Source organism: Bombina bombina, chromosome 1, assembly GCF_027579735.1.
Source record: "Bombina bombina isolate aBomBom1 chromosome 1, aBomBom1.pri, whole genome shotgun sequence".
Lineage (NCBI taxonomy): Eukaryota > Metazoa > Chordata > Amphibia > Anura > Bombinatoridae > Bombina > Bombina bombina.
In genome coordinates, this window is record NC_069499.1 from 514,355,618 (window position 1) to 514,372,967 (window position 17,350).

The 17,350-nt window shown below is 36.3% G+C and overlaps 1 protein-coding gene across 1 annotated transcript in view; it reads left to right on the plus strand.

Moving 5' to 3' along the window:
• ANKAR (ankyrin and armadillo repeat containing) overlaps positions 1-17,350 on the plus strand; it is a 510,409-nt gene that overhangs the window by 12,864 nt on the left and 480,195 nt on the right. Inside the window, exons 5-6 of the mRNA XM_053698605.1 lie at positions 13,261-13,441; positions 13,711-13,933. Of these exons, the coding sequence (XP_053554580.1) occupies positions 13,261-13,441; positions 13,711-13,933 (404 nt within the window). The remainder of the gene's footprint in view (positions 1-13,260; positions 13,442-13,710; positions 13,934-17,350) is intronic.

Here is a 17,350-nt window from a genome sequence, read left to right on the forward strand (position 1 = left end):
TTTGTAGGAGAATACAATGCACTTTATTATTATTATTAGAGCATTTTATTATTGCAATGTTACGTATGACTGTCCAGGTGCAAGATCAGATTGAATTGCTTGCTGATATAAACCATGCACATATTACTTCATTAAGGTACGCCTAGGCTTTATTACTATTTTAAATGTTTGTTCAACAGTTTATCACTTGACCTGCTGGCACATTCTCAGGACCATCATTTTAATGGCATTAGTGATGTGCTGATCTAATTGTGAAATTGCAGGACAGGGCCTTTTGGCTTGCAGTGGGGCCGATTTATCAGCAGTTATGAAGCAGCTGTCTTAATTTACAATTTATTATTCAGATGCAGCATACAATTTATTATTCAGATGCAGCATACAATATATATTCAGATGCAGCATACAATTTATTATTCAGATGCAGCATACAATTTATATTCAGATGCAGCATACAATTTATTATTCAGATGCAGCATACAATTTATATTCAGATGTAGCATACAATTTATATTCAGATGCAGCATACAATTTATAATTCAGATGCAGCATACAGTTTATATTCAGATGCAGCATACAATTTATTATTCAGATGCAGCATACAATTTATATTCAGATGCAGCATACAATTTTTTTTTTTATTTTTTTTTTTTCATTTCAATTCTTTTATTGAGATAATTCCAAAATATACATAGAAAAGCATTAGAAAAACTGGTAAATTAACAGCAAGTGTTACAATAGATAATTATTTGTTACAATTAGACAAGTAGGTTTATAACAATAGGACTCGAGGTTGATTAATATTACTGGATTAGGCCACAGGTACCAATCAGCCGACACTCAAAAATAAAAGTATACAATAGATATGTTTGTGATGAAAATGACCGTTGCGGGGATGTCTATGACCTCCTTCTGACTGTCATGGGGTGGCCCTGTATTGTGAGTGTATTTAGAGTCTAAGTGTAGGGATATTGCATACGGGAGCGCAGTTTTATAGTAAGTTGATGGGGTTGGGCAAGGGAATGGGATGTTGTTGGCTATTGATATATTCTTCCCATAGAAATGTTATGTTATGGAATTCTTCTACCCACCTGGTGCTGGTGTAATGGTATTTCTCCAGCTGGAGATAGTGTGTCACCCTGGACCTCCAGACCGCGAGGGATGGCAGGTCTGATTTTTTCCAATTAAGCGGGATTAGTCTTTTAGCAGAGTTGATCATAATTGTGAGAAGTGTTCGTTTTAGTTTGCATGAAATTTTGGGGAATTTGTTGAAAAGAAAAACCCATGGGGTAAACGGAAGTGATGCACCCACAGCTTTTTCAATCTCAGGTCTAAGGGAACACCAGAAGGATGATGCTGTCGGGCATGTCCACCAGATATGTGCAAAAGTGGCTGGCTCTCCGCAGTTCCTCCAGCACATGGTGGTCGTGTTGGGGAATAGGTGATGCAATCGAACTGGAGTGTAGTACCACCTGCTTAGCAGTTTGATATTCATTTCCAGCATCGAAATGGATGATGAAGCTTTTGTCATCTGGTGAAAGATGATATTCCAGTCTGGTGGGTCCAGGGCGACCCCTAAGTCTTTTTCCCATTTAGCTACATATGTAGGGGGTATCGAGTGGGACACACGCGATAGTATTTTATATGTTAATGATAGAATTCCTCTCTGCGGGTGGGGATGAAAGCAAATTGCTTCAAAATGAGAGAGTTGCCTTTTTAAATTGGAGTCTGGAGGTGTGTGTTGTTAGGTAGTGGTTCAGTTGTGTATAAGTGTACCAGTTTCGGAAGTTAGCCCCGAGGATATCACATAATGTCTGTTGTGGTTGAATTTCGCCTTTATTATAAAGAAGGTGGTGTGGGATAGAGCTTTGTAGGAAAGGAGTGGTTTGGGATATGTCAGGAGTTCTGTTCAAGAATGGAAGTGATGTATTCTTTCTAACTGGAGTCAGAGGGGAGTATGTGGTGGAGACTGTGGGATATTTCTGAAGTATTTTGTCCCATTGTCTAAAGGTTTCATGTACTAGCCTAGGGGTGGTGTGTGCAGCATACAATTTATATTCAGATGCAGCATACAATTTATATTCAGATGCAGCATACAATTTATTATTCAGATGCAGCATACAATTTATAATTCAGATGCAGCATACAATTTATAATTCAGATGCAGCATACAATTTATATTCAGATGCAGCATACAATTTATTATTCAGATGCAGCATGCAATTTATATTCAGATGCAGCATACAATTTATAATTCAGATGCAGCATACAATTTATGATTCAGATGCAGCATACAATTTATAATTCAGATGCAGCATACAATTTATAATTCAGATGCAGCATACAATTTATATTCAGATGCAGCATACAATTTATTATTCAGATGCAGCATACAATTTATAATTCAGATGCAGCATACAATTTATTATTCAGATGCAGCATACAATTTATAATTCAGATGCAGCATACAATTTATATTCAGATGCAGCATACAATTTATTATTCAGATGCAGCATACAATTTATATTCAGATGCAGCATACAATTTATTATTCAGATGCAGTATACATTTTATGATTCAGATGCAGCATACAATTTATATTCAGATGCAGCATACAATTTATAATTCAGATGCAGCATACAATGTATTATTCAGATGCAGCATACAATTTATTATTCAGATGCAGCATACAATTTATATTCAGATGCAGCATACAATTTATTATTCAGATGCAGCATGCAATTTATATTCAGATGCAGCATACAATTTATATTTAGATGCAGCATACAATTTATTATTCAGATGCAGCATACAATTTATAATTCAGATGCTGCATACAATTTATATACAGATGCAGCATACAATTTATTATTCAGATGCAGCATACAATTTATTATTCAGATGCAGCATACAATTTATGATTCAGATGCAGCATACAATTTATAATTCAGATGCAGCATACAATTTATTATTCAGATACAGCATACAATTTATAATTCAGATGCTGCATACAATTTATATACAGATGCAGCATACAATTTATTATTCAGATGCAGCATACAATTTATTATTCAGATGCAGCATACAATTTATGATTCAGATGCAGCATACAATTTATAATTCAGATGCAGCATACAATTTATTATTCAGATGCAGCATACAATTTATTATTCAGATGCAGCATACAATTTATTATTCAGATGCAGCATACAATTTATGATTCAGATGCAGCATACAATTTATAATTCAGATGCAGCATACAATTTATTATTCAGATACAGCATACAATTTTAAACAACTTAACAATTTACTTGGTAACCTTTTTTGAAAGAGCAGCAATGCGCTACTGGGAGCTGCAGCGTATTATGTCCGACAGAGTTTGATAAATCGGCCCCAGTTTATCAGTTGCAACACTATCCTTATAATCACAGTATTTGCTTATTTGAAATACTATTTGTTCATGCTCCAAACTGAAATTTTATTTTTTTAGTTTGTTAAAATAAAATGTGTTTATCTTTATGGTACATTTAAATGGTGTGCCTCTCTAAATTGTAATTAGATCCGCAGACAGCTTATCCATCTTTCAGTTAGATTACAAGTGTTGCACTAACTGCAGCACAAGTACAGTATGGTTTTTCTGTAGGCCTCCGCAAGCGTTTTCAGCCTAGCTAGCCTCACCAGTCCTTATGTCATTAAATATTTTTTAATATTGGGATAATATTGTCGGAGGGGTTATGGTGTCGTGATGGCGGGGGGGGGGGGGGCAAAATGCACTTTCGCCTGTGTAGACCGGCCCTGCATAAAACCCAGAAATATTTTTTTATTATTCAGATGCAGCATACAATTTATTATTCAGATGCAGCATACAATTTATGATTCAGATGCAGCATACAATTTATATTCAGATGCAGCTTACAATTTATATTCAGATGCAGCATACAATTTATATTCAGATGCAGCATACAATTTATATTCAGATGCAGCGTACAATTTATAATTCAGATGCAGCATACAATTTATATTCAGATGCAGCATACAATTTATTATTCAGATGCAGCATACAATTTATTATACAGATGCAGCATACAATTTATATTCAGATGCAGCATACAATTTATTATTCAGATGCAGCATACAATTTATATACAGAGGCAGCATACAATTTATATACAGATGCAGCATACAATTTATATTCAGATGCAGCATACAATTTATTATTCAGATGCAGCATACAATTTATATACAGATGCAGCATACAATTTATATACAGATGCAGCATACAATTTATATTCAGATGCAGCATACAATTTATATTCAGATGCAGCGTACAATTTATAATTCAGATGCAGCATACAATTTATATTCAGATGCAGCATACAATTTATATTCAGATGCAGCATACAATTTATTATTCAGATGCAGCATACAATTTATATTCAGATGCAGCATGCAATTTATATTCAGATGCAGCATACAATTTATATTTAGATGCAGCATACAATTTATTATTCAGATGCAGCATACAATTTATATTCAGATGCAGCATACAATTTATATTTAGATGCAGCATACAATTTATTATTCAGATGCAGCATACAATTTATAATTCAGATGCTGCATACAATTTATATACAGATGCAGCATACAATTTATTATTCAGATGCAGCATACAATTTATATTCAGATGCAGCATACAATTTATTATTCAGATGCAGCATACAATTTATTATTCAGATGCAGCATACAATTTATAATTCAGATGCAGCATACAATTTATTATTCAGATACAGCATACAATTTATTATTCAGATACAGCATACAATTTATATGCAGCATGCAATTTATATTCAGATGCAGCATACAATTTATAATTCTTATGCAGCATACAATTTATTATTCAGATGCAGCATACAATTTATATTCAGATGCAGCAGTGGCGTCACTAGGGGGGTGCGGGGGGGGGCGGGCCTCACCCGGGTGACACCCTCCAGAGAGTGACACCAAAATTTTTTATTGAAATTCAAAGAAATACAATGTTGAGATGCATAGATTATTTTATTAGAGGCTGGCATTTGTGAACATTAGTGGGACTGGGGAAGTTGTAGACACACAATTTTTTTGCCCCTTGAGCCAGTGCTGCAATTTCAACAAATAGTTTTCCCGGCTGCTTTTGCTTGTTTGTACTTTGCTCCTCCCCTGCCCAATTTAACTATGAATGTTGTGGGTGTTCCGTGGGGTTTGCAAAGTTGCGCTGCTAGCCTAAACCTTCCTGCCTATCTGTGCTCACTGCTCAGAGACATGCGGCCCAGGGCTGTGCACTGACAGACTTGGAACAGAGTCAGAGAGCAGAATTTTCATAGTTTGCGCGCCTAAACCTTTTCTTCAGTGATTTATTTTAGAGTGCTCTGTTTATCTTTCATTTGATGTTCTGCTGAGCCAGGGAGCAGCTCTAGGCATGAGCTTCCTAATTAATGCAGTGCAGTTTACAATTTATATTCAGATGCAGCATACAATTTATATTCAGATGCAGCATACAATTTATATTCAGATGCAGCGTACAATTTATAATTCAGATGCAGCATACAATTTATATTCAGATGCAGCATACAATTTATTATTCAGATGCAGCATACAATTTATTATACAGATGCAGCATAAAATTTATATTCAGATGCAGCATACAATTTATTATTCAGATGCAGCATACAATTTATATTCAGATGCAGCATACAATTTATTATTCAGATGCAGCATACAATTTATATACAGATGCAGCATACAATTTATATACAGATGCAGCATACAATTTATATTCAGATGCAGCATACAATTTATATTCAGATGCAGCGTACAATTTATAATTCAGATGCAGCATACAATTTATATTCAGATGCAGCATACAATTTATATTCAGATGCAGCATACAATTTATTATTCAGATGCAGCATACAATTTATTATACAGATGCAGCATACAATTTATATTCAGATGCAGCATACAATTTATTATTCAGATGCAGCATACAATTTATATGCAGATGCAGCATACAATTTATATACAGATGCAGCATAAAATTTATATTCAGATGCAGCATACAATTTATTATTCAGATGCAGCATACAATTTATATACAGATGCAGCATACAATTTATATACAGATGCATCATACAATTTATATTCAGATGCAGCATACAGTTTATATTCAGATGCAGCATACAATTTATTATTCAGATGCAGCATACAATTTATATTCAGATGCAGCATACAATTTATAATTCAGATGCAGCATACAGTTTATATTCAGATGCAGCATACAATTTATTATTCAGATGCAGCATACAATTTATATTCAGATGCAGCATACAATTTATATTCAGATGCAGCATACAATTTAATATTCAGATGCAGCATACAATTTATAATTCAGATTCAGCATACAATTTATTATTCAGATGCAGCATACAATTTATGATTCAGATGCCGCATACAATTTATATTCAGATGCAGCTTACAATATGTATTCAGATGCAGCATACAATTTATATTCAGATGCAGCATACAATTTATATTCAGATGCAGCGTACAATTTATAATTCAGATGCAGCATACAATTTATATTCAGATGCAGCATACAATTTATATTCAGATGCAGCATACAATTTATATTCAGATGCAGCATACAATTTATTATACAGATGCAGCATACAATTTATATTCAGATGCAGCATACAATTTATATTCAGATGCAGCATACAATTTATTATTCAGATGCAGCATACAATTTATATACAGATGCAGCATACAATTTATATACAGATGCAGCATACAATTTATATTCAGATGCAGCATACAATTTATAATTCAGATGCTGCATACAATTTATATACAGATGCAGCATACAATTTATAATTCAGATGCAGCATACAGTTTATATTCAGATGCAGCATACAATTTATATTCAGATGCAGCATGCAATTTATATTCAGATGCAGCATACAATTTATAATTCTTATGCAGCATACAATTTATTATTCAGATGCAGCATACAATTTATATTCAGATGCAGCAGTGGCGTCACTAGGGGGGGGGGGGGGGGGGCGGGCCTCACCCGGGTGACACCCTCCAGAGAGTGACACCAAAAATTTTTATTGAAATTCAAAGAAATACAATGTTGAGATGCATAGATTATTTTATTAGAGGCTGGCATTTGTGAACATTAGTGGGACTGGGGAAGTTGTAGACACACAATTTTTTTGCCCCTTGAGCCAGTGCTGCAATTTCAACAAATAGTTTTCCCGGCTGCTTTTGCTTGTTTGTACTTTGCTCCTCCCCTGCCCAATTTAACTATGAATGTTGTGGGTGTTCCGTGGGGTTTGCAAAGTTGCGCTGCTAGCCTAAACCTTCCTGCCTATCTGTGCTCACTGCTCAGAGACATGCGGCCCAGGGCTGTGCACTGACAGACTTGGAACAGAGTCAGAGAGCAGAATTTTCATAGTTTGCGCGCCTAAACCTTTTCTTCAGTGATTTATTTTAGAGTGCTCTGTTTATCTTTCATTTGATGTTCTGCTGAGCCAGGGAGCAGCTCTAGGCATGAGCTTCCTAATTAATGCAGTGCAGTTTACATATTTTGTATGTGTGTGTCTGAGTTTTTGTGTGTCTCAGTGTTTTTGTGTGTGTGTTTTTGTGTGTGTGTCTGAGTGTGTTTCCGAGTGTTTGTGTGTGCATCTGAGTATGTTTTTAAGTGTGTCTGAGTGTTTGTATGTGTGTTTGCCTGTGTTTTTGTGTGTGTCTTCTTTCTGGGGGGGGGTGACACCATGACTTACCGCACCGGGTGACACCAACCCTAGTGACGCCACTGAGATGCAGCATACGATTTATATTCAGATGCAGCATACAATTTATAATTCAGATTCAGCATACAATTTATTATTCAGATGCAGCATACATTTTATAATTCAGATGCAGCATACAATGTATGATTCAGATGCAGCATACAATTTATAATTCAGATGCAGCATACAATTTCTAATTCAGATGCAGCATACAATTTATAATTCAGTTGCAGCATACAATTTATAATTCAGATGCAGCATACAATTTATTATTCAGATGCAGCATACAATTTATATTCAGATGCAGCATACGATTTATAATTCAGATGCAGCATACAATTTATAATTCTTATGCAGCATACAATTTATATTCAGATGCAGCATACAATTTATATTCAGATGCAGCATACAATTTATTATTCAGATGCAGCATACAATTTATTATTCAGATGCAGCATACAATTTTAAACAACTTAACAATTTACTTGGTATCCTTTGTTGAAAGAGCAGCAATGCGCTACTGGGAGCTAGTTGAACACTTTGGGTTAGCCAATAACAACTGGCATATGTGTATAGCCACCAATTCATAGCTTGCTCTCAATAGTGAAATGCTGCTCCTGAGTCTAATTGGGTATACTTTTCAACAAATGATACCAAGAACATTAAGCAAATTAGATAATAGAAGTAAATAGGAAAGTAATTTAAAATGATATGTTCTATCCGAATCAATTTTAATTTTGACTTTACTATCCCTTTAAGCACATAAAATTTAAGAACAAAACATTAATCATTTGCTGATTTTAAAATAATAAAATGGAACAATAAATGCTAAGTAATATCTAAATAATGATCACTGGGATCCATTATGTATAAGGATTGATAATACCAACATCCACACCAGTGTGGGTAAGATGGGGGTGAGAAAGCAAATAAAGAGACTGGTATCTAGGTGAACATGCCCAGCTCCCACAAACTTCTAGTAAATATGATCATCTAAAGAGAAGAAAACAGCGAGAAGGCAGAAGCCTGAGCAAAGGAGCCCAATTCCTCTAAATCTCAGACAAATATTAATCACTATAATAAATATCTTGTGGAATAAACAACATTATTTAAAATTTGCGGATTTGTGTTATCCACTTGTCCCATTATATTTTGTGGTGCAGCATTGATTTTGTAGCTCTTCATCCCTAGCCGCATTGAACTGTGAAGGATACCAACATCACAACAACACCTTTAAAACAATACACAACAAATGAATTAAAATGTAAAAAAAGCATCCCTGCAGTCCACGCTAGAAAACTTGAAAACAGAGAGAAATAAAAGGAAAATAAAAATTAGACGACATTAAAAGACACCACCGCAAGATGAGTAACTTGACAAGGGCAATTGAGTCATATTGAATTCTGGATCCTGGGCCTTAGTCTAGGTTAATCTCTAGAACCTCTATAGATAATAATGTCAGGAAAGCCCACTAACTTAACCCTAGAAAATATAGATGAAGTGATGCTCAATCAAAATTTCAGACATGATCTCTCCTTTGCAACCAGGTTCCTTGGCAACCTCACAAATGTCAATGAGTGTAGGTCAATGAGTGCTAATACAACAGTAAGGATTGTTCTTGCCAACAAGCGCATGCAGCAATGCAATATGAATTATTCGCAGACATATTTTTTATGCAAGCTTAAACTTAAGTTTTAACGTACCTTTTACATTTATATTGCTCGTATTTCTGATGTGTATTGTGCAAATATAGGTTAATCATAAACACTGTTTAACATTAGTCCTTATTAATTATGTTATAAGGCAGAAACTTATTTGGATCTGTTTTTTAACAGCAGAGTATGTAAAAACAAAGTAAGGAACAGTTTAGTACTGTGAGAAACACTAAAACCAGCCAACAAGAGTGTATGCGCAATGCTAAAGTAAGAGAGACAAAACCACAGCAGTGGACTGCTTTTGTTGTCAGGGTGCAACTGGCAGCCCAGGGGGAGCATGCAGCCCTCAATGGCACTGATTGTGGGGAAACAGATGTAACCTTTGATGAAAAAATGTAATACTTTAGACAACTATGACAGCCATGCAGCAGGGGAAATAGAACATATAAGTGAAGGAAAACAGCCAGGCCAATAGTGAAATAGCCAGACTGGATAAAAAGTTATATAGTGCAAAAAGATTCAATTGCCCCATAATCTGCATATGGCAGTGAAGAACATGCAATGTTTCCTATGTTGAAACGTAGCCTCTTTCCATAATGGCATAATGAGGTAGGCTCAGAGGGAGATATTTATCAAGCCGTCAACTTTGATACATTCGCCGGCATCAATACGTTTGCCTAAGATCGCATAACATCGCGGCCGCGTATCTCAATATGCTCTCCTTATTTATAAAAGAGGCCGGAAAAAAACACGCGCACCAAGTACGGGGGGATGAGCATCGGACTGTTGTTAACTAACAGTCATCAATGACGCTGCTCTTCGTTTTTTTTTACCAACTTTATTTATACCCTATCATTAAACGCTGCCACTATACTAAAATGTTTAACCCCTATCCCGCCGCTCCCCTACCCTGTCGCAACCTAAATAAAGTTAGTAACCCCTATCCCGCCTCTCTCCGACCCCGCCGCAACCTAAATAAACCTATTAACCCCTAAACCGCCAGCCTCCCACATCGCCAAAAAATAAATTAAGCTATTAACCCCTAAACCTAACAACCCGCTAACTTTAAATTAAAACTACAACATCCCTATCTTCAAATAAATTTAAACTTACCTGTAGAATTAAAATAAACTATATTAAACTATTAATTAACCTACCCTATTATAATACAATTAAATTAAACTACCAATTCAATTAATTAAATTACATATTAAAAAACCCTAACCCTACTCAAATTGTTTAAATATACTATTAAACCTTATTAAAAGTACTACATTACCAAAAAAAAAAAATAAGTTACAAAAAACAAACACTAAATTACGAAAAATAAAAAAACACATTATCAAAAATAAAAAAGAATTACACCTAATCTAATAGCCCTATAAAAATAAAAATGCCCCCCCTCCCCCCAAAAGTAAAAAACCCCTATCCTACAATAAACTACCAATGGCCCTTAAAAGGGCCTTTTATGGGGCATTGCCCCAAAGAAATCAGCTCTTTTACCTGTAAAAAAAAACTATAAACACCCCCCAACAGTTAAACCCACCACCCAACCAACCAACCCCCCCAAATAAAATAAACTAAGCTCCCCATTGCCCTGAAAAGGGCATTTGTATGGGCATTGCCCTTAAAAGGGCATTTAGCTCTTTTACATGCCCATAACCTAATCTTAAAAATAAAACCCACCCAAAAAACCCTTAAATAAACCTCACAGTAACCCATGACGATCCACTTAGATAGAAGTAGATAGAAGATGCCGTCTGAATGAAGACTTCTTGCCACATGGATGAGGACTTCGCCGGCTAGATGAAGATCAAAGAGGACGTCTGAATGAAGCCTTCTTGCTGGCTGGATGGATCCTTCAAGCGGGACTTCAATAACTGTAAGTGGATTGTCGGGGGTTAGTGTTAGGTTTATTTAAGAGTTTTTTGGGTGGGTTTTATTTTTAGATTAGGGTCTGGGCATGTAAGAGGTGCTAAATGCCCTTTTAAGGGCAATGCCCATACAAATGCCCTTTTCAGGGCAATGGGGAGCTTAGGTTATTTTAGATAGGTTTTTTATTTGGGGGGGTTTGTTAGGTGGGTGGTGGGTTTAACTGTTGGGGGGGTGTTAGTATTTTTTTTACAGGTAAAAGAGCTGATTTATTTGGGGCAATGCCCCACAAAAGGTCCTTTTAAGGGCCATTGGTAGTTTATTGTAGGCTGGGGGGGGGTATTTTGGGGGGGCTTTTTTATTTTGATAGGGCTATTAGATTAGGTGTAATTCTTTTTTATTTTTGATAATGTGGTTTTTTTATTTTTCGTAATTTAGTGGGGTTTTTTTTGTAACTTAATTTTTTTTTCTTTTGGTAATGTAGTACTTTTATTAAGGTTTAATAGTATATTTAAATAATTTGAGTAGGGTTAGGTTTTTAATATGTAATTTAATTAATTTAATTGCTAGTTTAATTTAATTGTAGAATAATAGTTAGGGTAGGTTAATTAATAGTTTAATATAGTTTATTTTAATTCTACAGGTAAATTTAAATTTATTTGAAGATAGGGATATTGTAATTTTAATTTAACGTTAGCGGGTTGTTAGGTTTAGGGGTTAATAGCTTTATTTAGTTTATGGCGATGTGGGGGGCTGATGGTTTAGGGGTTAATAGGTTTAGTTAGTGGTGGTGATGTGGAAGGCCAGAGGTTTAGGGGTTAATATGTTTATTTAGTGTTGGCGGTGTAGGGGAGCGGCAGAATAGGGGTTAATAACTTTATTTAGGTTGCGGCGGGGTTGGGGAGCGGCAGAATAAGGGTTAACAACTTTATTTAGTGGCATAGGTGTCGGGGAGCGGCGGAATAGGGGTTAATACATTTTATTTAGATTGCGGCGATGTCGGGGGGCGGCAGATTAGGGGTGTTTAGACTCAGGGTTTATGTTAGGGTGTTAGGTGTAAACGTCACTTGTTTTCTACCATATAAATCAATGGGATATCTGGCAGCATCGAACATAAGCTTTCGCTGCTTTCAGACTCCCATTGATTTCTATGTCATCCGTGGCCTCCAGGGTAGTGGATTGGAAACCTGGTACGCTGAGCCGGAATAGCAGGGAGCGTACCTGTTAACTCTTTGGTAAATGGGAAAAAGTGTCGGAGCCGAATGTGTATTCGGAACATCTGTAATGACGTAAGCATCGATCTGCGTCGGATTGAGACGGGCAGATCGTATGTTACGTCACAAATTTCAACATTTGCCGGTCTGTAGGCTTTGACAACTAGGTCGGATCAATCTTGCAAAACAATTACGATGCGGAATTCCGGCGTATTTGCGGTTGACGGCTTGATAGATATCCCCCAGAGTGTGTTCATGTCTTGCTGTATAATGTATATATGTATTACATTGGTATAAACATTGATGCTATATGGTGATCAAGACAGGTGCACACTTGTGAGCCTACCTCAACATGTTAATATTGGAAAGGAGAAAAGAGAAAGAGGTAGAGGTCATTATAGAAGTAAATTAGAAAGTGTTCTAAACTTATATGCTCTATCTGAATCAGGAAATGTCCTCCTCTATTCTTGAAAACAATAAAAAATCAAATATTGATATTGTAGTAGAAATTCTCTATATAAGTTGATCAATTATTACTGAAATAAAATTACAAAAGTTTCTGATCTGTAATTGAATAAAACAGGAGGTTGAATGTTATGGATTCTACAGTTAGTGTAATGTGTTTCTATCTTTTGTATTATTTTGTAGTCTATAAACCTGTACATTTCACTTCTATGATCTTTATTGTAGTTATTACGCCATTGCAGTCCAGCTGGAAGATTTCTATCAGCCAATGCTAAAAAGACAATGGTGGGGAGCAATAAATGGCATAATTAGCACACTAAAACCTAAGAGGCTCCCATTAACTGATATCCAACTCCTCGAACAGTTCAAAAAGAGATTTGGCTATAAAAAGGCCCTTAAATGCAAGGTAACTTATACATAGCATGATTGTCTGTTTATGGTTAAAATTGCCACTATGTGTAATAGAATGCAACTGACAAGAGTAAAGGGATTTCATGGTGCTGGCCAGGTAAGTGCTGATGTCTGTAAACTGCCTCTTGGTGCTGTCTATGACAGGCCTGTTGAGGAGGCCAGATTACTAATTGGCTAGGTAAGATAGTTGGCTTTTCTATAAGACTGATTTGATAAGGTGCTATGGGATGCTGTGCTATATATTAAGTTGGAATTGTTTTTCAGAATGGGCCATTTGGGTTGAAGTCTGCTGCTGAAAGGGGGCTGGCGGCAATTTTTTACACATTCTGTCGAAAAACTCCTCTGTCTGGACTTAGTGCTGTTGATGAATCTGGATACACAACAATTCATCATGCTGCCATTCACAATCGTGTTGCAGTTGTTTCTCAGCTAGCCAAAGCTGGAATGAATTTGAATGTTAGGCGAAGTGATCATTATTCAAGTCAAGGTAATCTTAGTATAGATCAAAAATTTTGCGTATGAATAAGTAATCTGAAGTCTAATTGGCATATTTATTGTGTATCTTTGAATATCACCTTGCCATTGAAGCATGTTATGGTTTTTATGTATTTTAATACTAAAAATGTGTTCTTTTTAAACCAGTATAGATAATATAGATAGTACTATCATTTTATGGTTATAGTAAGCTCTACTTAGCTCATTATGGCCTCGATAAAAATGTTTCCGTTATTGGCCTAGTTTCCATTGTTGACTGATATAGGCCTAGTTTTCTTTGAGGTGGTAATGTTTGTAAACTGGTAGTAAAAACTTTTATGTCCATTAAAGTCAAGAATTTTTCTTACCACCAGTTCCCAAACTTTACCACCTCAATGAAAACTAGGCCATAGAGTTTTCATATTTATCTGATATTATTGTTGTGTTTTTCAAGTGGCCATATTTCCAAGTGACTTCTGCTGATTAAAAGCCTCAGCCACAAACTAGTTTTCAACTGAAAACCTAATGAAACTGTGTTTTTATTTGATAGGTTCTTGGTATCAGCATAGAATTTCACAATCCAAATAAAGAGGACAAATACAAAGGCTATTTGGCAGCTTATGTATGCATTAGATGTCTTTGGGTTGATTTCCTTGTAGAGTATATCATGTTAATAATATTTAGCATGTTTAAAATGAACATCTTATATTCCAAAACCATTGTGATATTTATTAAGCAGTATTAATGGAATTTGAATATGGGCATAATGGCTATACTAAGCATGTTTGCTCAATGGATTTTATTTTATTTCTCATAGCAGAAAGTTACCGCAGCTTCTATCATCACACTGTGAATACACTAAGTTACAAGTTTTTTTCCATAGAGAGAATATATCCACTACAATTTTTATTATCCATGCACAAAACAACGGTTTCCTCCCAAATGTTTTGAAATACTCACAAATAAGTCAAATATGTAATTTCTTTCCTAAGATATGGAGAGTCCACAACATCATTCAATTACTAGTGGGAATATCACTCCTGGCCAGCAGGAGGAGGCAAAGAGCACCACAGCAAAGCTGTTAAGTGTCACCCCCCTACCCATAATCCCCAGTCATTCTCTTTGCCTTTGTCAATGGAAGAGGTGAAGTTTGGTGTCTGAAGAAATAAATTCCTTTTTTGGGTACTTTTCCCTGCAAGCAAGGATTCGGGTTTAGCTGTGTCCACGTCAATCTCTTCAGTAGAGTAGTGGTGGCTTTTAAGCAGTTAGGAAGTTGTGAGGTAGTCCTTGCTTTGTTTTCTAACACATTGCTGCCCATAGTACAGAAAGCCAGAGTTGGTTACTTTGTTCTTTCTTTTTCTGCAGGTCTCTGTAAGGAGTATGTGTCCTTTCACGCCTTGTGAGCTGTCTTCCTGCCGGACAGCTAGACTGCAGGTAAGTGCTTTTGTCTTCTAGGTGTTGGAGACTTGCACTTCAGAAAAATATGTCATATGCAGTAGATGGGGACATTTTTAAAATCCTTTATACAGGATTTTTTTTGGCAGTGGGCAGGCACATTATGGGGGATATTTATCAAGCCGTCAACCGCAAATATGCTGGAATTCCGCAGCGTAATTGTGGCGAGCTTGATTCGACCTACTTTTAAAGCCTACAGACCGGCAAAATTTGAAATCTGTGACGTAACATACGATCCACCGGTCTCAATCCGACACAGATCCATGCTTACATCATTACAGATGTTCCGAATACACATTCGGCACTATTTGACACTTTTTCAAAGTTATCAAATAGTTAACAGGTACGCTCGCGGCTATTCCTGCCCAGCGTACCTGGTTTTCAATCCACCACCCTGGAGGCTGCGGATGCCATAGGAATTAATGGGAGTCTGAAAGCAGCGAAAGCTTATGTTCGATGCTGCCAGATATCCCATTGATTTATATGGCAGAAAACAATTTACGTTTACACCTAACACCCTAACATAAACCCGAGTCTAAACGCCCCGACATAGCCGCAACCTAAATGAAATGATTAACCCCTATTCCGCTGCTCCCGAACCCCGCCGCCACCTAAATAAACGTATTAAGCCCTAAACTTCTGGCCTCCCACATCACTACCTTTAACTAAACCTATTAACCCCTAAACTGCCAGCCCCCACATCGCCATAAACTAAATGAAGCTATTAACCCCTAAACCTAACAACCCGCTAACTTTACATTAAAATTACAACATCCCTATCTTATAATAAATTAAAACTTACCTTTAGAATTAAAATAAACTATATTAAACTATTAATTAACCTACCCTAACTATTATACTACAATTACATTAAACTAGCAATTAAATTAACTATATTACAAATTAACCCTTACCCTACTCAAATTATTTAAATATACTATTTAACCTTATTAAAATTACTAAATTACAAACAAAAAACGCTGTTACAAAACGAGCAAACACTAAGTTACAAAAACAAACAAACCACAGTATCAAAAATAAAAACTAATTAACCCTAATCTAATAGCCCTATCAAAATTAAAAAGCCCCCAAAATAAACCCCCCCCTTGCCTACAATAAACTACCAATGGCCCTTAAAAGGGCCTTTTGCATCGCATTGCCCCAAAGATATCAGCTCTTTTACCTGTAAAAAAAAATACAAACACCCCCCAACAGTAAAACCCACCACCCACCTAACCAACCCCCCCCCAAAATAAAAAGCCTATCTAAAAAACCTAAGCTCCCCATTGCCCTGAAAAGGGCATTTGTATGGGCATTGCCCTTAAAAGGGCATTTAGCTCTTTTACCTGCCCAGACCCTACTCTAAAAATAAAACCCACCCAAAAAAAACCTTAAATAAACCTAACACTAACCCCCGACGATCCACTTACAGTTTTTGAAGTTCCGCTTGAGGGATCCAGCCAGCAAGAAGTTTTCATCCGGGCGGCAAGAAGTCTTCATCCAGGCGGCAAGAAGTCTTCATCCGGGCGGCAAGAAGTCTTCATCCGGACGGCCTCTTCTATCTTCATCCATCCGGTGAAGTCTTCAATCAATGCGGCCTCTTATATCATCCATCCGGCGCAGAGCGGGTCCATCCTGAAGACATCCGGTGCAGAGCTCCTCTTCAATTCGGTCACCGCCGTAAAATGGAACTTGAATGCAAGTGACGTCATCCAAGTTGGCGTCCCTTGCATTCCTATTGGCTGAAAGGTTCCAATCAGCCAATAGGATTAGAGCTGCTAAAATCCTTTTGGCTGATCCAATCAGCCAATAGGATTTGAGCAGCTCTCATCCTATTGGCTGTTCCAATCAGCCAATAGGATTGAGCTCTCATCCTTTTGTGAAATAGTAATATTTTAAATTTCTTTTGGGAATTTGTTGATTGTATTATTTTTGTTTTCTTGCATTTATTTTAAAACTTTCTCTTTCACAGTTG